Here is a 23,090-nt window from a genome sequence, read left to right as displayed (position 1 = left end):
GAAAGAAGCAACAGCAATGGCTGGCTGCAATGCACACAGCTTCAACCAAGAATTCAAGCAATTGCCATTCCATAAAGGCTATGATGGCATACAAACAATTTTCAGCAAATCACAAGAAACGACAAAATGATGTCTAAGGCTATGGCTGAATGCAGTTATGTATTTGGCAGCAACATTTGTCATTGGCTATTAATTGCTATAAGACCAAAAGGAAAAAACACCAAACACTTTGAAGATGAAGACAACGATGACAACAGAATGTATAGGCTTTTAAATGAAATTGAAAAATACGACAAAACACAAAACAAACAAAAATCGTCATCCTCATCAGCAACAACAAGTGCTTTAGAGTTTTGCTACTTAACCATTATGGTGATGATGGCTTCAAAGTATCAGCTTTAAGAGTAGCAAAATTATTACAACTGAAGCTCGGGCTTGTAATAGTGACGTGTGGTTGTTTAAGCAAACATTACAATAAATCACCTGCCTTGGTAACTACAAAGAATAAAGTTCAACGAAGACCCCTTGTAAGGGGAAGTTAAGAGATAGGCGACAAATAATCTGACATAGGCCTTAGAGTCTAACCGATTTTTGGTCTTCGGTTCAAATATTTTTCTATTCGGTTTTCTATCAAACAAAAGCAAAATATTGAAAATTGGTTATCAATATTCCAAAACAACATTCAGTTTTGGTTTCTTTGATAAATTCGGTTGGTTTTATTCGGTGGCTTCGGTCAAAGGGGCATACATTTAATTTTATCTAATACCATTGCGAGCAGCTTCAATTATACAACTTGTTAAGTGCTTGTTTGCTTTGGACTGTCGTTGATGAGTCTACTGTTGTCTAGCTGCTGCATGGCGGATGATTGTGCGTAAGATGTGCTTGAGCTTCTTTTTTGTATGACATATTTTTTTTATTTTGGTTTCAATGGAAATGTGTTTAAAACAATTTCGAGAATGTCATTGCAAAATACTGAAAAAAAAACGATCTATACAAATGCTTCAATACACACATATCAGACACAAAAGGGGCAAGTGATTGGAAAATCCATCATCATCATCATCGTCATGAAAAGATTGGAAACTGTTGCCTTTTGATGGCTGGATGTAATTGTGATTGTGTTGGGGGGTTATAAATGCAATACTAAACACTTTTGTTGTAGGCCTAGCAGAAGAAGAAGGTGAAAAAAACGCATAATCATTTTGCTAACATTGTGGCAGCCAACACCAGCACTATCACAAGACCATTGCATGGAATAACCATTGGCTTTTTAATGGCAAAGTGCAGCGACAACAACAACAAAATGCCTACCTATCTACCTCAAACCAACCAACCAGCCAACAAACCATGTATGAATCCCAAACCAAAACAGCCACTAGCGTTTAATGGGAATTAATTAGCGAACACAGGCTTTACCAAATAAAGCTTAGGGCAGAGCCACCATTCACTCAAGCTCTTCATGCAGTCACCAAGTCACTCACTCAGCGATTCGTTGTCGCTTTACATGGCCATCATCATTCGCCATCATCCAAAATCAAACATCAGCATTGCATGCATAAGAGTAGGCCTCATATCAAACAAAAGAAGCTTCAGCATCAAGACAGACACTTAGACGTGACGTTTCAAAGACAATGCATATATTTTTTCTACTTATTTTTCAAAAAGCCTATGTAAACCAAACTGCCATAACGAATCTTAAAATACCCTAAACTTAAAGTATGATGGGATGACACCGCTGTGATTGTTGCAAGGTGTTTGTCAAGGAAATAACAAAATTAATATTTTTATTAAAATGACAAATGCTATTTGAGGATGGTTTTCCTTCCCTATGATAATCATAGGAAAAGCAAGAAGGAAGAAATTATAGGTAATTCACAGTGTTACGAAATTGCATCGAAATTATAAAATGGCTACAATTTCATTCAAAAGAAAGTTTCCAATTCTTTTGAATGGAAGACTAAAATCTTTTCATTTAAAATATAAATACAACAAACAGGTCCTGGTAGCAATTCTTATTGCAAACTATTCAAAAATTTTCCACATTTTCTTTTGCAAAAGAAAAGTATATTTCTATCATGAGTATTTCAATAGAGGAAAAATTAGGAAGCTGTATGGATTTGCCCGAAATTTTAGGTTTTCAATAAATACAGTAGTTTGTTGTCTTTAGTTTTTTCGACTTTTAATTTGTTCACAGCCTATAAGTAAATAAAGCGTACAGTAAAAGGCTTTGTATATAAATTTTCAAATCTTTACCAAATTATGGATTGTTGCTAATCCACATATCTGTTTCGATCTACTGTGTGTAGCAGGAAGGTTGTGTCACAGTAAGGCCAGTCATATTAGTAAGGTGTATATTTTTATTTTTTTTGGTTTGGTTTATCCGCCGACAATTTGTAAATGAATTTCACAGACATTTACGCATGAGCATAAGCATTCGCACATCCTTACATATATATTGGCATCAGTGAACTAACACATACACCTAACATAATAACTAAACTCACACATATAAACATTAACAAAGGCATAGATAGACATTCACAATAAGGCTTTATAACATTAACTCAAACATTTTAAACAACACCATAAATGTATTTGGAAATTTTAAAAATGTTTTTTTTTTCAATCCGCTATGCAGTCAGCCAGAGACATTGCAGCAATAGAAAAAATCCTATTAGTTTTTTTTGTTGCGTTTTTGTTAAAGCTAAACAAAAAGGAAATTAATTAAATGGAAGTAGCAATGCATGATGCCATGCCAACAGAGTGCAGGCAGGCAGGCAGCCTGCTCACAGTTATATATCCATAATAAGTATGTAAGCAATCACTAACATGGTCATCCGAAAGCCAAAGAAGAGTCTAATAAATGACAATGGAAGCTATGTAAAGTGTTGGCCTTATAGGCCACAGCTAGAGCAACCAGGCAAATCTAGCAAACTGGTAAAAACGGTACGTGCCACACCTGCCAAACATCCCAAAGACCTCCCATCCTCCATCATGGAATATATCAGCCTTTTTGTTGGCTGCCTTTCATAATCATCATCATCACAAGACTAAGATTTCTTTCCTTATGTATTGTTAGAAGGGATTTTAAAAATGGCAAAGCTTTATTAAATTGCAATTTTTTCTTTGGCTAATTGTTAACATATCTTTGGTGTAGGCATAACTAATTTGTTGTCGAGATTCCAAAGGGAATTCTTTGGCAGAAGTTTATTTAAAGAACAATGGCAATGGAAGATGATTTTTAATTAGCTTGAAGACGAGAGTTAACTTAGAACTATTGAAGCTTTTGGTTGGGCCGTTTTTCTTTACCTATTAAATATTAGCTATAGCATTTATTTTGTGAATTATTTTCATAGTTGAAGCAAAGATCTAATTAAAAAATAATAGTATGTAATCTGATTAGATTATTAGAAAAAAAATAAATAATAATTTCGTTTCGTATGTCAATCATTATCTTATAAAAAAAATATCTAAAAAAAATAAATGAACCAAATTTTCAAAATCTGGAATTTCAATATTACACTCAAAAAAGTTTACTTGGATTCAAAGATTTTGACCTTCCCTTAAGGATTTTGGTATTGATTTCGAGCCAAAAATATGACTTCATTAAAATAACGAAATTTTTTACGGACCTCCCTGGCTTTAAATCTAGGATCAAATAAAATAAAATTCGACACAGATCTCACTCATCGAGTTTTTATTTTCTTTTTGCGATGTATTAATAAAGGTATTTACGTACAAATAAATTTCAATTTCAAAATCCAAATTATGCCAGGTACTTCAAAGTAAAAACAGTTTTCTTAATGCAAAAAAAAAACTTAAAACCAAAGATGCAAATTCTTATATTAAATCTTAGCCTATATTTGAAGCGTTTTTATCTTAAATTTAAAAATTCAATATGTCAGTTGATTTAAAGACGATTTCTTTAAATAAAAAATGTTTTTCTTTATTTTAAGGAAATTTTGCCTTACTTCAAAGATCTACAGCTTCAGCATGGAGACACAAATTGTTTTAAAGAATTTTATCCTTAGCATTGCGTAAATTTTGAGTCCTAAAATGTAAGTTGCATAATCTTCCATATTAGGTCAACATTTTTTTTCAGTGTATTAACGCTTATTTGTATTAACATGTTAAGTAAGGCTTAGTGCAGGTATTAATTACATATGGCCATAATAATAAATTTTTATTATTAAAAATATATAGGAAAGGCAAAAATACAACGACTTCCTAAAAATCTTTTTGAATCAAATAAATTGTTTTTCATCCAGAAATATTACAGTGATCGACGGGGGACGGGGGAATATATCAAAGCTACCATAAAAGAAAAATATGTTTTATAATTGTTCTTTAGATTCTATTGTCAAATTTAATATTAAACAAATATATAGGAAAGGCAAAAATACAAAGACTTCCAAAAAATAGTTTTAAATCAAATAAATTGTGTTTTCATCCAGAAATATTAAAGTGATCGACGGGTCTGAATATACCAAAGCTACCATACAAGAATCTTTCTAGTATTTTAGATTTTTTTTTTCTATATTTTGTAGTAACTGCAGTAGTTTGTTGCTTAAGTCTTTTGTTTCTGTGGTGATGTTTTTTGAAGAAATTTCCTTTTTAAAGATTTTTAAAAATCACAATACTTTCTAACTTAAAGCATCGCTTGTTTCATGTTTTACGGGCCACTAGAAAATTAACTTTTTTAACGAAATATGGTTCAAAAAATGAACCCTCACGAAAAATCCGTTTTATAAGGTATACTAATATGGATTCTATTTTAACCTATTTGTTACCTAAACATATTGTTTGCTTTATAAAATATAAAAAGTTTGGTTCCTATCTTTCCTACTAATTTCTAACAAATGACTAAAGCTTTACGCCATTCGCTTGTGAAATCCAAAGAGGGCGTTTTCATTCCTCTAAATATTACAACCAATTGGAAAACGTTTTCTCAAAACAAAACAAAAAAACACCTTAGACAAAATCACAAAACGCCATTGGAAAAAATTAAAATAACAACAACAAGCATAAATTAAACTCAAAAAAACGCAAAAATATCCCCCAGAAAACAAAAATACATACACAAAAAAAAAAACTGAAACATTTACATTTGTCACCTTGTCACAAGTGTCATACACATGAAAATTCATCAGAATAAGTGAAAGAGTGTGTTGTCTGTATACTTGCATGTAGCCAAAGCTATGGTTACGGTTGACGTAATCATTACTACTAATGTGTCTGGCATTATTGTTATTACTTGGGCAATTAGCACCTCACGCACACTGTATGGGGTGTCTACTATTTCTAGTCAACTTAGCGGGATCTGTTTTTTCGTTGCTCCCACCAGTAACATAAAAATGCATAAAAAAACAGAGATATTAATTGAAATAAATAATAATTACACGCAGGCTACTTGAAATGCCTGGAGCCTATGTGCTATAGAAGCTTAGTGATTTCATTCAATTACGTGTTGAAATAGAAAAAAAATGCAAAAAAAAAAACAATGAATTATGCAAATTTCCATAGAGACTAAAAAGAATTACAGTACAGCGTTGATATAAAAATTATTCAGACATGACACATACCAATCGATTTAACTAACAAAGTATTGCTTACAACAGAGATTGATATCTTATGGTAAAATTGTTGTCAAGATTAAGAAGCCACTGGCATATTATCTTAGACACCTGGTTACAGAGAAAAAGTTTTACAGAGTATCAAAAAGGGGGAAAAGGGAATTTTAAAACAAAATTATTACAGACAAAAAAAAATACCTCAAATTATTATTTAGCTATATATATACTCTGATCGCAATTTGTTACTCTTATAAAGCAAAAAATTAGGTCTCCAGTATGATTACATGGACTTCGTTTCTCAATTTTAACGCTGGAAAGTCATCCTTATTTTTTGTCCACTAACGTCATCCTTCGTAGTTTTGACTACGGCCTATTTCAAGGTCCTATAAATTGCATCGCGAACAAAAATTATAACCAAAATATAGTTTACTTTATTACTCAGTTCATTTTTAATTAATAACAAACAAAAATTCATTAATGGTTGAATTAGTATAACTAAAATTTATCATTTCCCAAACGACCAAAGGACGTTTTACGTCGAAATTAAAATTAAGCGTTGTTAGTTTGACGAAGAATGGCTGTCCAGGGTTAATAATTTCCCGGATTTAATAGCCTTCCATTTACAATATAATGTTTTAAACTGATAAATAAAATCCTCCTGAATATTCAACATTTGGAGAACTTTTTTTTTCATTTTCCTTAACTTTTTTCATTTTTAAAGTAGCCAAGAACTTTTTTTATAAAAAGGGAAGAAGAAAGAAAATTTACACCATGATTAATCCCATTTTGTACCACTTGGTGATTGTCACTTTGAGAAAAAGGTGAATGGTTTAATACGATACCACACAATAAATGATAAAGCACAATCGTATTACCTTTCGGGCCATAAATTAAAAAAAATATTTTGCTATGTTAATTAATTTGCAAAAACAAAACCGTCATTATTATTATAAGCCAGCTAGCTAACTGCTGCATCGTTCAAGTATATTTTTGATTATGCATTTTATTACGGCTAATCCACCTAGCTTAGATGACTGGCTAACTAGTGGTCAACAATAACAACGCTCATGTGTAATATTAATTGAAATTATATTAAAATGATTTTTTTGTTTCTTCAATCGTCATAGTTTATATGGCATACACACGTTAGTTGTTATTTGCAATAAAAGCTGGTGTGCCAGAAAACAAAAAAAAACAGAAATATATATACGACACACAATTTAAATTTAACAAACAACAACAACAAAAAAAGACAAAAACAAAGCAATACAATTAAATCATTTGCAATTTCCTGTGCAAATATCCAAGACTTACATTCAGTTAAAAAAAAAAAAAAAAAACAGAGAAATATTTTACTATCAATATTGCACACCATGATTGGCCATTTCAGTTTGTATGCACCACCATCTCCTTAGACCAGATCATTGATGCCATAGACATTAGAAATATATCTCTTCTAAGTAATATATTGCAATCTCCATGAGTGTTTGAGAATTGTAAAGGGGATTTTGTTAATAAATCACATTGACTCTGAAAGCGTGTCTGTGTGAGTTTCCACCAAAGCCATATGCACACAGTTGCTAAAGTCTCAAACAAATAAAAATTGGATAACTTTGTTACAATTTCATTGCTAATGCATTCTAAAGTCATAATGTAAACTCCCCAATCACTTAGGGCCTACATGAAAAACAAAATAAATATGCATTAAACAAATGCAACGTTTCAATTTGTCTATTTGTTTCTTCAAGGCAAATTGTTCCATTTGCAAAACTCCTATCGCCCTCTTTCTTGCCACCCTCATACATTTCGTAGTGGACACCCATTTTCTGCTCTACCAAGGCTTAAGCTTATTGCTATTTGTATATGTGTGTTTGTATTGCAAAGAGGCTTATTAAAGTATTAAAATTTATTGCAAATGTGCTAAAAAACTAACGAACAGAAATTTCCATAAAAATTGAAATATTAGCAAAAATAACATTGTTAATGTTTGCCTCTAGCTGTGCGATTTTTTCTGTTTGAGTTCTCCTATTCTCGCAAAGTCTATATTAATGTCTGTCCATCCTTTTAAAAAATTTCAAATGTCTGTCCATCTATCTAGCCATCCGTTGTTTGTGTGACTGTCTGTCTGTTGTTTACAAACTATCAGGTCAATTATGACACTTGTTTAGATAAATAATAAAATATTTTAATTTAAATATGTGTATGTGCATGTAAATAATTTCTGTACTTTATTTTATTCGTTTCATAATTGCTGGTATTCTCTTTAGTTTTTTTGTTTTGTCTTTGTGTTATAAGGTTATCAATGGCGAATTGTTCTAGTGGATTAAGAGTTATTGGCACAATGTTTGTTTCTTAAGTCTTTTGTTTTAAAGTCATGACTCAATTATATAGAGAGTGATTGTGCATAAAAAAAATTGCATTATCTATTGGTTAAACTTCCATATTTATTTACTAAATATTTGGGTTGGTATGTACAATGGGGATTTCTAACTAGACCTTTAAGTGATTTTGTAATTGTGGTATTATAAAATGCCCCCTGAAGCTAAATGGGTTTATATCGAGGATATATTAGAGTTCTGGGCTATGAAAGGTGGAGAACACAATCGTTTTAATCTAATTTTGTTATTAGAAATATAATTAGGCTTAAACACTAAATTGTTTAAAATCTAAATTCTGAAAACTTTTGAAAATTCTCAGGTGGCTGCATTGTGGTACTCCAACTCATGTCTTGCACACCAGAAACAATAGAAAATCACAAGGAAGCATATTCCTTTAACAACGATGCAGACATTGTATTTTTAAAACATATAACAAAGTCGATATAAATTTCGATAAAAGTATAATTGTTATAAAAAAATTCCTTCAAACATAAAACAAAAATAAAAATAAATTAAAATTTTACTATACAGAAAAAAAAACACCAAAATATTTCCAATTAAAACGTTGATTGAAGTTAAACATTTTTTCAATTAATAACAATTAACTTTTTAATCAAGATTAATTAACTTTTTAATCAAAATAGAAAGATTAAGTTAATTAAGTGAATGATTGGAAATTTTAAAAATTTTCAATTAATTTTCAATTAATTGATACAATTAACTTTTTAATCAAAAGGTAAGTACTATGTTCGCTTTTCGAGTTGAAATTTTCGCGGTTACTTTAATAAAACAGCTCAATATGAAGCAGATAAATTAATTCAATTGATGCGCAGTTTCTTGTTCCCATAGATTTCGGCAAGACTTTACAGGAATATTTTGGTTTTAATTTATAATTTTGATTATTTCAGGAAAAGTAATCGCGAAAATAAAGTGATTTTCAACTCGAAAACCGAACATAGTACCCACCTAAACTCAGAAGACTAAGTCAATTAAAAAAGTGATAGATTTTTTTTAAGTTTTAACTAAAGTTTTTATTATTGAAAATAGCTACGTTTTTAATAAAAAAAATAATTGAGTTTTGCAATCAACAATTGAATCAATGAAAATATTAAGTGAAAGTTTCAAATGAAACCAATTAATTTTTTAATCAAGTATTTTTTTTAAATGTCCAATTATTGTTATCGATTGAAGACATTTCAATTAAAAAATTAATTGTATTAATTAATTTCGTAATTGCAACAGTTTTTTTTGTGTGTATGATATCTATAAAACTTCACAAAGTATTAATTAAAACAAAGATGTAAATATTTTCTGGAGAATTAAACTTGCGCAAAAATAATCAGCAAAAATAAATTTTAAAAAAATTTACCCTTAAAAATAAATAAAATTTTAATGAAAATTTATTGTGCCAATCCAACCCCGTTAGGTTAGGTTAGGTGGCAGCCCAATGTATCAGGCTCACTTAGACTATTCAGTCCATTGTGAACCACATTGGTGAACTTCTCTCTTATCACTGAGTGCTGCCCGATTCCATGTTAAGCTCAATTAGAAGGGACCACTTTTTATAGTCGAGTCCGAACGGCGTTCCACATTGCAGTGAACCCACTTAGAGAAGCTTTGAAACCCTCCGAAATGTCACCAGCATTACTGAGGTGGGATAATCCACCGCTGAAACACTTTTTGGTGTTCGGTCGAAGCAGGAATCGAACCCACGACCTTGTGTATGCAAGGCGAGCATGCTAACCATTGCACCACGGTGGCTCCCATTGCACCACGGTGGGATAATCCACCGCTGAAAAACTTTTTGGTGTTCGGTCGAAGCAGGAATCGAACCCACGACCTTGTTTATGCAAAGCGGGCATGCTAACCATTGCACCACGGTGGCTCCCGTTGGTTTTTGAGAGATATAAGAATTTTCAAGGTAATTTTTTTCATCTGTCCCTCAATTGGGCAAAAGTTTATTACTTGAGTCTTTTGATTAAATTTGTAATGAGGGCTGTTTACATTTAAAACAAACAAAACAATTAAAATTTTCCTATAAAAACAACATAAATATTGTTCTTTTTAAATATTTTCTGATTTACTATTTCAACAGCCAAGAAAAATTATTTGCATATAAAGCCAAATGATATAGACAATTTTATATAAAAATGCTTTTTACATTTGGAGTATATTAGACATATAAATAACTTTCATAATTTGTGTTAAGCCTCGAATTATGGTAGAGTCTTAAGAACCGCATAATTTGCCAAATGGCAAAGGCATGCCAATGCTGGTGGTTGGTTGTCCATTCTCATAGCCAAAGGAAGTAAAAAATGATTTCGTTGAAATGTATGGCATAATTCAATGCCACATTAAAGTATTATGATTACAAAATGCGGCGACTTAGAATTTAAAACTGTAGCATAAATTTTCCATACAAAAAGCGACCAATAAGCCAGGTGCTCCAATATTTCATGTGAAGTTTTTTTCTTTTGATTTTGTTTTTTAGGAAAATCGTAGCAGATCTGCAAAAGAAGGCCACCTTTATGATGTGATATTGTGAGCCTAAGTAGCAGAGACTAGCAGAGTAAATGGTGAGCTAGAATAGCATACCAAAAACCTGGGGGCCTAAAAGGATTTCTAGCCTAACGTCTCTGGTGAAGTTTTCCATTTTTCTTTTTCACATATTTCTTGGGTTCTGCAAGAGTTTTTCTTTTTTTTTGTACAAAGCAGGGGCAGTCATGTAATTTTCAACAACGGAAATTGAGATATTTTTCATAAGTTATGCACGCTTGATGTTAAATCTTAACCGTACCGAACAACCAACTGCACTTTGGTGTGCTAAAAATGCTCAACTGCAAGCAAAAATCCTAAGCAACACCTTGTGCCATCATGCCATCGTGTTGTTCCCTTATTTTTCACCAGCTACTGAATGCTTTTTTGCAATTAAGCTTGATTAGCTTTAATCGCTTACTGATATTTATGTGTTTTCATTAACATTATGCGTTCGTTTTTGTTTCTGGCTTCCTTTGGCTTTTGCATTGACTGAGCCACAAAATGATTTTTTTTGTGTCTATAAAGGATGTTGCTTTCAAGAAATGGGCACGTAATACAGTGGAAATATGTTAAGCTAAATTACAACACAAAGGAAATTATTCAATAAGTTTTAGTTTGAAAGATTATGGCGATTATTTTCCTCAGAGAGGCTGTTGCTTCTTTCTTAGGGGTTTTTACAAATCGTATACAATGCTAAAGAAAATAATTGATGGCAGAGAGACTTACCTTGGCGGAACTTTCCAAAGGATTCCAATAGACTGCTATGGCATTGTGGGAGACTTCTTCAATACAACCAGCTAAACCCACTGAATTCTTTGTATCTATGGAAGAAAAGAGAAACAGTTTTTTTAAATACATTTAATATCTTCCAAAGCCTTTACATATATTTTTTTTTATATTTTTAAATATTTGTAGAAAAAAATTTAAGATTTGGTCATTTGTCATCTTTGGAAGCTGGTCCTGGGATTCTTCTACACCAATATATAAATAAAAAATTGCAAACTGAAAACATATTAGCAATTACTTATCACAATATAAAGATCTAGCTGTAAGGGAGACATACGCAACGACACATATGTAGCCAGTTACTATCAGCCTGGCATTTGCCAACACCACTGGGTATGATGACACTATGGCCCATAGTTGCCAACATTATCATGTGTCTGGATACAGGCAAGATTCTTAGACTTTTCTTAGTTAAATTTAAGGAACTCCTTTTGTATGATTTTATCCAATTAGCCAAAGTAAGAAATACTCTCAAGTGATTGCCAATAAGAGAAGTCGAATCAGCTCCCCTCTAGTGAATATCACAATGCCTTAGTGGCATTGTGGTATGGTATGGTTCTTTCCAATGTTTTCAACAATTCTTAGTGTGTGTGTGTGTTTGTGTCCGTGTGTATCAAGTTAAGGCCTTTAATTTTTTTATCAGCCATGAAATCTTTGTTATAATGGGCATTGGCCATTGGCCGCAACAAATTCATTCGATGCGTATTCAATAAAATTACAAAACTTACAATGATCTTCAATAACCAAACAACAAGCAAAGATAGACAATCAGGCAGACAGACAGTTAGCTAGCAGTGCCAGTGATTTGCTTGGGTTTACAAACCATATTATACCCCCATCCATATACAGCCTGCCAATTGCGATAAGCATCATTGGAGTTTTCGATGAAGTATTAAGAAAAAACAAAAAAACCAAAAACACTATATAGAAAACAATATCCAATATGACACTTGTTGTAGAAATAAAGATTTTATTTCCCAGATTGAGTGAGAGAATCCAGCGACATTGGCACGCCGCTACGCAAATGAAGCAACATTGTCTCAAATTACTTCACAAGATTTTTTAGATAGATGATGAAGAAAAAACTTCAATCGATGTGTGAGACAAACAAACTGAGAGACGGACCCATAACAGGCCAACATTATTTTCTAAAGGACGGACATATGTAAAACATCAACAATTTAGCATAATCTTTAGACTTTGGGCATTACAAAACCATGACCAATATCTCATACGTGGGAGTGTGAGAAAATATATAAAGGGAAATATTTTCTGTAGGTTATAAAACGGGGAGAGTTGATATGAAAATATTTTTGTAGTTCTACCAAAACTGTACTGTACTGTTGGTCAAGTGATGTTTCGGCGATGGCTTCTTCATTTGGTTAATATTAGTTCCCAGCGAATAACTTAAGTTTGGAAATAAAAACATATCACCGAGAGACCCCCATGCGAATTTATTGTAGAAGCCAACATTACGAATCAGTCCAATAATTTGCCATTATAGAATTCTATTTTCCTTTTATCTTTCTCCATGTAGACGATCACATCTTGTGAATGTCTATCATTTTCCTGGAGAGTTTTCTTCTTTATAAGGAAATGTTTTCCGGGCACTATCAAAGTGGGCCAACTTTTTCACTTAATCTAAGAATCGGTCATAGTATGAACCTTTATCATGCCAAAACCTTCTTGGAGGTTAGGTTGGGTTAGGTGGCAACCCGATGTATCAGGCTCACTTAGACTATTCAGTCCATTGTGATACCACATTGGTGAACTTCTCTCTTATCACTGAGTGCTGCCCGATTCCATTTTAAGCTCAATGACAAGCTCAATAGCCGTGTCCGAACGGCGTTCCACATTGCAGTGAAACCACTTAGAGAAGCTTTGAAACCCTCATAAATGTCACCAGCATTACTGAGGTGGGATAATCCACCGCTAAAAAACTTTTTGGTGTTCGGTCGTAGCAGGAATCGAACCCACGACCTTGTGTATGCAAGGCGGGCATGCTAACCATTCCACCAGGGTGGCATGTAACCTACGCTTGAACTTCTTAAGACATATTTCACACTGTAACCATTGAAGGAAAAAAATCATCCAACACACTTTTTTATTTAATTGCGAGATTAGCCATCCAAAAGCTAAAATCGATACTCGGCCTATTAATGTCTATTTTGCTCCACTTTTCGAGAATCCCCAACTGCCACAGGTGATAAAAAAATTTAAATACAACTCCACTTTTATGCTTTTATGATATTCTTATAGCTTCAAACTATTCGAATCATCTTCGCCAAGAAGTATTCCTGTCCTTGTCTTGTCCTTTTTCTCTTACAATTGGTAATTTAATATTTCCCTAACAATTTTTAATCAACATTTATCAATAATTTTATCAGTGTATATTTTATTCAATATTTTACTTACCTGCATCTAAAATTCTCTGTTTAACTGAATGTTGTCGACTGTGCCAAAATTGCCAGGCTTTGATTTCATCTTCAGGGGATTTTTCTTCACGGAACATTAACATAATGACACTCTATTTAGTAAAAAAAAATAAAAAAGATGAAAAAAAAAATGAAGTAGAATTTACATACAAAATAGGAAAAATTATATTGTAATAAAACAATTTTCTTTTTTGGTATTACCATACTCTAAGTTACTTAAAATGTCAAAATCTATAAAAATATTGGTAATAATGTAAAGTGAAATCAATACTCATCATTTTTTTTCTCAAACAAAAGTCAAGGAGAAAATAAAGGAAAATATCCCTGAAAATCCTATAAATATATATGCTAAACAAATTATAATTTAAAAATTCAAAAATTTCCATATATTCCCTAATCACTAGAAGACATTATAATTTTCTTTGTAAACTTTATGCCACAAAGGAACAAATATAAAACAAAAGGGAATTATCATCAAAATCCTATGATATGGGGAGAGACTGGCGATAATTATGAACATCACAGCATCTGTATAAAACCTACCCCTTTTATGACTTATGTGTGTGTGTGCGTATATCTTTTGAACAGAAACGAACATTAAAGATATTCACGTAGCTCTCTCAATGAGACTTCATCTTAAAGATTCGCTATGCTTAGTTAAGGTGAGATTTTGATGTTCCGCTTTGAATTGTCTGTCTTCGGTGTATGGAAAATGATATCTTATAGTTTGCTAAGGATCATAAATAATTTCGTAAATTTGCATTCAATCCTTTTACTAGGTAAGCAATGTCATGGCACTGCTACTGGGGGTTGGGATACCCCCGATGATGATCTTGCATATGTGTGGCTAGGGAAAAAGGGCTTAATAGTTAAACAAACATAAATTAATGCTGACACTTTATGCTGAAAGACATTTGATTTCTTATATTGTGTAAGAGCCCATAGGTAAATTTAAGATATCGGGCTATGGCTTGGAGAAGCAAAGTAGAGCCATAGTCTGGTTGCCGCCGCTGCTGCTGTTGTTATTTGTTGGTTACTTGAGCCTTTGCTTTAATTTATTGGAATTTTATGCAAATATTTTTAAATGCATTTTGAAAATGCATCTTATCTCCATGGAATGAATTAAAAGAGTTTCAAGGCATGGCCAGGCAGCAAAGCAAGAAAAAAGAAATAATACGAAAATCTCCAACAACACTATTATCAATATTATAAAAGTCAAGCGGTGCCATGATCTTGCCTTGATGATGTTTTTGCATCTCGGTAGCATTTTTATGTGGCAGTCATGGCAACGAAAATAAATTGATATCATAAAATTAATACAGTTAAAATGTCTTATGGCATTCACAAGAGGCTTTTTGGAGCAATACAAAAAAAAGTGTAAATAATATTTTCTAATTTTCATTAGCTTCATTTTAAGATAGGCTGGTTGCCATTTGTGGATGAGAGGAAAAAAAAAGTCCAAGAAAAATTGTACAAAAAATAAAACAAAATTACTAAACGTCTGGAAAGACATATGCGTGTGTGCACACGCATTAGAGTGAAATTTTTGCTTTTAAATTAAATGTGTTGGTGGTGGCTTGTCATCACACAAATAGAGAAAATTTTTTCCAATAAAGGAAAGTGAGATAAAATCAGACAAATTGTAACATAAAAAATGGGAAAATCTGTCATTTTTATAAACACTTGATATGTTTTAAAGCTTGGAGGAATTTCCCACAATTTACTCAAATTTCAATGACAAGCGAATTTCATTTGATTTGAAAATGGTTATACTTTCCTAGTGTAATGTTTCCACTTATGTGTTTGATTTTATTTTGCTGCTTTAGAAAATTCCAAAGCAAATATTGTTAAAGAAAATTTGCATATCCGGTTTTTGTTTTTTTTTGTTTTTGAGAAACAAAAAATTTGTTCCGTTTTCTTATCTCACTATTTGATTGATAATGCTCCACTTCTTTTTTTTTAGAAATGTGAAATAAAACCCTCCTGCACTTAACCCTAAACAAATTTACACTTGAAGTTTTTTCTAAAGATCTATTCTCCAAGTGAATTGAATGACGACAGACTGCGCAAATTGTATTACAAAAGATCATCATCATCATCATCGACGTCATTCTCAAGGTTCCCTAAAAGAAGACACCATCAAAAGAAATAAATCATATAAATCATTTATCATCTATCAACTCATCATCTTATCATTGGGAAACAATCGCTCATTCTCATTTCCAAAATGACATTGACGAGTAGCGATCATCCTGAAGATAAGGCTGAAGGTTACCAAGCACAAGGGGGTTGTTGATTTCCTTATGCCTTACAAGGATGTAAGAATCCCAATGAAGGATGAAAGGAAGTGCTAAAATCTTAAATCATGCAGAACATGACAAATCACCAAACGTTTGTTTATATAACTCTTTCATTTCACAAGTCCACGCTCTCTGCAGCGGTAAGCAATGTGTGTTTGTTTAAGAATTTTTTAAAGCCACGGGCAAATCCTCCTTTTCATTTGGCTGAAAGGCCTTTTCAGTCTATTAAAGCACTCATATATCAAATTTTTCATTCTCAAAGAGACAATTAGATGAGAATAGAAATTTGCATATTGTGATTTTATTTTTTCAAAGACTTCTGCGAGTTGGAATTTTGAAATTTGTTGTTATCCTTTTTAAAGATCTATGATGTCTGTTACATTTATTCTTTCCTCTCTTTATGGTTCAAGGAGACTTTATGAAATTCTTACTTACCTTAGCTGTTGCATTTTTAATGGGTTTATCAGGATCGGGTACATATTCCAATGTGATGCCATAGAATTGTCCTTTATTGATGTAGGTTATTCGATCATCTTCTCGCCGTTGTGATGATGAGATTGGTGATTCCAGATGATATTTGAAGCCAACGTTGGAAAAACTATGAGACGAAGAAACAGAGGTTATAGAAAAACATTAAAATACGAAAGGATTCCGGTTATCAAGTTATTTTTATTACTGGTGAAGTCCATCCAATAATTGTTATTTTACTCTGTGGGTCAAGCCGATGGGACCTCTAGCTTCCCTACGTGAAATTGGTGCAAATTTCCACCGAAGGACTTATCACAAGACTGGTACTAGTGCTCCAGTTTGCCACAATTTTTTAATAGTCATAATTTATTTATCTCCATACTAGCTTGATATTAAAATTTTATTGTATTTACACACATCAGAAAAACCTATTGTTCAACATTTTTCAAAGGTTTGTTCATTTCTTGTGCGATTCGGATGCCTAGCATGAAACAGTTTCCGAAGAGTTTTTCCGAGGGCAGCGGTCTATGGGGTGTCCTTTGGAATGAGTCCAAGACGGGTCCAAACGTGCATACCAGGGACTAGTTCTGTACCGATCCTAGGGTCGATCCTAGGGTTATCAATAGGGTTATATTGAAGAAGCTTATCCTGGGTTCAATGCAATTAGAATTGCTATTAAGAGGGGAAAACTCAAACCTATTGCAACTATAGCAAGAGGTGGGAACCAAATTGGTGCAAGCTATGTTAATTTATTGTGATATTACAAAAGAGCAAACTTAAATTCGCTATATTTTATAATCTGCTATAATTGTTTTATGTTCAAAACTAAAAATAAAATAAACAGTTGCGTGTTTTCTGGAGTGAGCAATATCGGATCCTATGGGGCTGGCACCTTCCGACTCTCAATACGAGATTGTGAATGTTCGTCACTTTATTCTCTGACTGGTGTGACGTTGAATCCCATTTAACCAATTTTTTACGGGAGCAGTTGAATGAGAAATTTACACAGGGTCCAGAGAATTCATGAGAGTTACAAATTTTTCTAAAAAAAATTACTTCACACAAAGTAAAACCAAATATATCAGTGCTTGATCTAACTGAATATTCGACAGTAGTCATTTACAAGAAAGTACCAAGAGTAGTAAATTGAATAAAACGCTTCCAAATAAGACAAAGATTGAAAATCGCGATTAACTTCTTCTTTACTTTACATTAAGGGCATACTGCCATTGGTGTAAGATATACCATTTTATGTCCAAAACTGTCAAGCTGTCCTATTAATTAAGGATTTTAAAGTGTGTGAGTACACTATACCAAAATTTAGATATGGTTACAAAATTAAGCCGAAGAGTGTTTTTATGTTAAATCTCAATTTAAATTTTGGTGAAAAAAAATTTAAGAGTCAGCAAAAAGCCAGATGTAAGCTTCACATTTTGTTTAGAAGAATTTTAGGGATTTAAAACTCTTTGTAAAATTTTGATAAAATTACTTCTGTTATCGCTTCTTAGAACTTCGAAGAACTTTGACAAAATTTAATTTAAAAATAACACCATTAACCTAAAGGATTAGCCTATAAGGCAGAAAAAATGGCAATCACATGGTGAACTTACATTTTTGGTATTTGTATTTTATCAGCATCATTTTGGCGGCCAAAATCATGCCATGGCCGGGAACGAGTAGCACTGCCATTGGCACTAGTGCCGCCCAAAGAAGTAGTCGGACTGTTTTGACCACCATGAACACTAACAGCACCACGGGGTATGCTATTAACCGAAACGGGTATGCCACCATTATTGTCCAGCAACGAACCAGGCTGGCAGAGTTCTGTATAATCGAAAGACTGGAATAAGAAAAAAAATATTTTTATGTAAATAAAACAACTAACCGCAAGAAAATAATTAAAGTGTGTTAAAGGTTAAAGTGTTAAATAAAAATAAAAAATAATAATAAAAAAATAGGACGCTACACGCATTTTGAGAAACATTTTCTACCAGTTTTGTTTTTTATGAAATTGCAAAAAAAAAAATTATATATAGCTGAAATAAAAATTATTAGAAAATAAATAAATATGCAAATATATATATCTAAATATTAGCAATTGTTATATGTGTGTTTATTGGTTTTAGTCGTTTTTTGTTTGTTTTTGTTTTTCTGCTCAACAATCACAACTTGCTAAACTTACCTGTTGAATATTATTTTGATCTCTTGGTGTTATGGCATCAGCTCCTATACCAGAATCCGGACTTGGCAAATCCACTGTGAGTCCAGCTGCAGTCACTGTTTTAGCATAGATGGGAGTTCCACCATTTTTCAAAACATTTGCCGTGGAATGGGGTGGTGGTATGCCTGTGTTTGCGGTGGTGGTTGTAAAACGTCCTTCATATGTTGTACCCGGCTGGGGACCCTCACTATCACCATATATGGTACGTGTGGGAGCATAACCTTGGCCATCTGTGGTGGTGGTGAAATATTCCCTATAATAGGGCTCCGATAAAAATGTGGTCGAGGGAGCTGATGTTAGACGACTTGTGGCATACATGCCATAGCCATCGGCTCCAATATAAGGTCCAGGACTGGGGGTTTGTGTGTTCACATTGCCACCGGGACCAACAGCTGAGTTTTGATGGGGACCCTTTTATTTTGTTGCCCAACAAAAGAAGAAGAAGAAGAATAAAAATAAAAAAAAAACAAAATTAATGCTTTGGTGCTAAGCTAAGCGGCTTAAAGTATTGTGAAACCAACTTGTCATCAGAAAACCTAACAAAAACGACAAGTAAGGGAATCTGGTCCGTTCCATGGGATATTGCGTACTTGTGGAGGTGTGTATTCTTTTTTGTTTTTTGGTCTGTTAATGTGGTCTTGTAGGTTTTTGTTTTCTTTGGTTGGAGTAAGTGTTCACATTCAATGATGCTGGTGGAGGCAGGCTGGCTGGCTGGTTGTTTGCTGATCTTTGGCGTGTGTGAGGAACGTGTTCTTTTAGCATTTTTTTTTGTTATTTCGATCTCTTCAATGGCCGTTTGGCTGGTTGCCTTTGGAGTTTTTTTATTTTTTTGAGGTGATTCCGGTTTAGTAACTACTGGCGCTAAATCATTTGTTGTGATTTTTGTTAGCAGCCTTTTTTTGTTGCCCAACTTGAGTGTTGTTCTTCCCATCATCGGCAGTCGGCGTTAACGGTTCCACCAACCAACCTGTTCCTAAACAGCTCACACTACTTATAATCTTACGATTGATGATAATAACCATCTACAACAACAATAACGACAAAAAGCAGTAGCCAACCAGAGCAACAACCATCCAAAAACAAATAAACAAACAAAAAAATCCATACAAGAACACCCCAGAACAGCCTACCACATAAGGTAATATATTTGACACCATATGTCATGAAAGTGAAAACATAACAAGGACGGACAGATATATAAACGGCTGAATGGATCCCATCATGGACAGTAGCAGAAATTGGAATATGGACCACCAACCATTCAAGATCATTGATGAGTTTGTCATTATCAGGTTTTATTACTCACTCTGGAATTCTTGCATGGTGAATGTGAAGTGGTCAATAGGTATTGATTGTGTGGGGAGGGGAGGGGCGGGGAGAAGATTGGGGATTTTATTGGAATTGGGAGGTGTTCCTGACTTACCTGTAGATAAATTTGAGTGCCGCCGCCGGCAGCGTACATGGCTTCTGTTTGATTTGATGGACTTCCAGGACTGGGTGGTGGCTCTTTAATTTGTATGTGTGTGGGCGAAGGCGATTGTTGCAATACAATTACCTATAGAGGAGTGGAATGAGGTTTTATAGACTACATATTGTAATATTTGGGGAAGAAATTGTTCTTTCTAAAGTAATGTGCTAAACTTTTTATTTAAAAAAAAAAAACGGAAAGGATATTGGAAATTCTGTGTTATGCTGATATGAATACTCCCAAGGATTTTTTTTATTTTACATTTTTTAAATTATTTGCAATATATTCTATTGTTCTTTCTACAGTAATGTGGTAAACTTTTTATTGAAAACAAAAAAAATCGGAAAGGATATTATAAATTCTGTGTTATGTTGACTCCCAAAAATAGGAGTCAAGGAAATTTTTTATTTTACATTTTTTTAAACCAATAAAATTATTTGCAATATATTCTATTGTTCTTTCTAAAGTAATGTGGTAAACTTTTTATTGAAAACAAAAAAAAAAAAACGGAAAGGATATTATAAATTCTGTGTTATGTTGACTCCCAAAAATAGGAGTCAAGGAAATTTTTTATTTTACATTTTTTTAACTAATAAAATTATTTGCAATATATTTTATTTTACGTTAATTACATACATCTCAACTATCTTTAAGCTTTTTTTATGTATTTTAGAAAAATGAAGATCACTAAATATTGGATAGATGTTATTTTATATATCCGCCTAGAAATATGATGAGTCACAAATTTCTATCATATTTTCGATTCCATTCTTTTTGTTTTATTATGGTCATATATTCTAAATCTTTATTTAGATGTAGGTGTTTTTCTACTGATATTTGTATTATACGGCAATTTTTTTTTCAATATGATTTATAACTGAATTATCATTTTGCAAGACTTTACTAATCAACAGATATTTTATTGTTTATTTCTTTTTGAATATTTAATCTCTTCTTCATAAAGGCGTTGGTGTCATTCTTTTCATTGCTTTGCTTTGACATTAAATGGAAAAGAAATATCGAGTCAAAGTATTGTTTTTTAGCTTACTTAGTAAAATATATGGGTTTCTATGAAGCCCATGCAAAAGAGCAAAAACAAAAAATCAACGCTGGACAAAAAATACAAACAATAAAATACGATTTAAAAGCAAACATAAATAAAACAAATTAAATTGGAAATTAGCATATTAATCTTCAATATAAAAACAAAGTCTATTGGTCATCATCAAACGATTACTTAACCACCATCGTCTAATATCATCTCCGAAGATTGGGCTGAACAATATATACACATCTCAAATGGAAGCGAAATGAAATGAAAATCACCAGCATGATCAACAACACGGTTGACGTTGTCATGTTCATCATTGTCATGGAATCAAACGAAAACCTTCAAAATTTCATGTCATCTCTTTATTAAACTAAATATTTTTTTCTTTCTTGTTATTGGAATATGGGTGAAAACAGATAAAAAAAGCCAAATACCTAGCCGAAGTGTCGCAACCAAAAAACAAAAACCGCACCTAACTCTATGGGTGTTTTTGAGGTTTCTCCTTATGGAAATAGAAGTAAACTTTTATTTACATTAGTTGGAAGGGTTAATTTACCACGAACCATATACATGGTCATAAAATTAAATGTAAATTTTGGATTTGGATTTTGTTTTTTTTCGAAAAAAGCGTTTTAATTGATTAAAAACAATTAATTAAAATAAATTAAAGTTAAACCATGGGAATTTGTAAATTTTTTAATAAAAAAAAAAATACATAGCCCATTAAATAGAATAACATAAAAATTTTACAATTTTATTTGCTATTAGGTTATTGTTTTTTTTTTTTTTGAAGTATTAACCTTAGAAATATTAAACACAAAAACATAATATAGATTTAGTTTCTTGAAATTAAATCTCATTTTCAAAAAAGTTTCGTTTATGTAGATAATTTAACCAACACGTGTTATTGATTGATGGATGAATGATTTAGATTTTTGTGATAGCTTCAAAGCTATTCATAATAAAACGTCATCCAAAAAATCAGTAGCCACTAATCATTATGTTTGCCATGCTTGTACTTGGGAAAATTATAGGCTTTTGAAGGTGAATATGCTAAGTCTTTTAAGCAGAAGAAATCTAAAACACCCGCAGCATTTAAGCGTTTTTTTTCAAAAGAGACATATGAGTGCTTAATCTTTTTGTTGTTTTGGATTATATTGACAGCTATTTAAATATTGATAGTTTTATAAAAAAAAATTAACGTGAATATAATATGTATATGGATATTCACATGGTCGAGATATTTGTAGAAAATATTTTGGAAATTAAAATGATATCCATTCATTTTACCTTTTTTCCAATACCACCAAGAAATTTCTCGAGTTAATGATGCTAGAAAGGTAGGGAGTATACTTCGTTTGATTGGAATACACAGAAAAAAAAATTCACGAAAAATTTTCCAATTAAAATCTTAATTGAGTTCAATTAAAAATTTAATTGATTCAACAAATTTTTTAATTGAAACAAAAATCAATCACACAAATTAATAGTATCAATTAATTTTTTAATTGATACTATCATTTCTGTGATTGAAGACATTTCAATTAACAAATTAATTGGATCAATTCATTTCGTGATTGAATCAGAAAAAAATTTTTTGTGTGTAGCAAGTGTAAGTCGAATGTCATGGCTTCCCAAGTTGAATGCCTGTCCGTCCGCCCATCTATCAAGCTGGTTGCTTTGCAATACAAATGTTGGACAATTTAATTATTAATTTATGAATTATAGTGAAACAACTTTTATTTATGGCGAAGGGAAAAATACAAGTGAAGCAGGAAAATCCCGACCACTGCTTCAGGAAAATCTACACTCAAAAAAAGTGAACTCTCTATTTCACTAAAGCCAATTTAACTTTATTTTAGTTCATGGAAT

General features: G+C 32.3%; 1 protein-coding gene across 5 annotated transcripts in view; it reads right to left on the bottom strand.

Annotated features, from left to right (window-relative positions):
• Positions 1-23,090, bottom strand: part of grh (grainy head) — a 475,110-nt gene that overhangs the window by 32,613 nt on the left and 419,407 nt on the right. For 4 of the 5 annotated variants that reach the window (XM_075311013.1, XM_075311012.1, XM_075311014.1 and 1 more), the window contains exons 4-9: positions 20,123-20,254; positions 18,661-19,110; positions 18,089-18,318; positions 16,446-16,608; positions 13,691-13,802; positions 11,216-11,310 (exon numbers count right to left, since the gene is read on the bottom strand). In XM_075311013.1, coding sequence (XP_075167128.1) covers positions 11,216-11,310; positions 13,691-13,802; positions 16,446-16,608; positions 18,089-18,318; positions 18,661-19,110; positions 20,123-20,254 — 1,182 coding nt within the window. The remainder of the gene's footprint in view (positions 1-11,215; positions 11,311-13,690; positions 13,803-16,445; positions 16,609-18,088; positions 18,319-18,660; positions 19,111-20,122; positions 20,255-23,090) is intronic. The other variant, XM_075311016.1, reaches the window with a different exon arrangement.

This window comes from Haematobia irritans, chromosome 5 (genome assembly GCF_050003625.1).
Source record: "Haematobia irritans isolate KBUSLIRL chromosome 5, ASM5000362v1, whole genome shotgun sequence".
Lineage (NCBI taxonomy): Eukaryota > Metazoa > Arthropoda > Insecta > Diptera > Muscidae > Haematobia > Haematobia irritans.
This window is presented reverse-complemented; position numbering and strand designations above follow the sequence as displayed.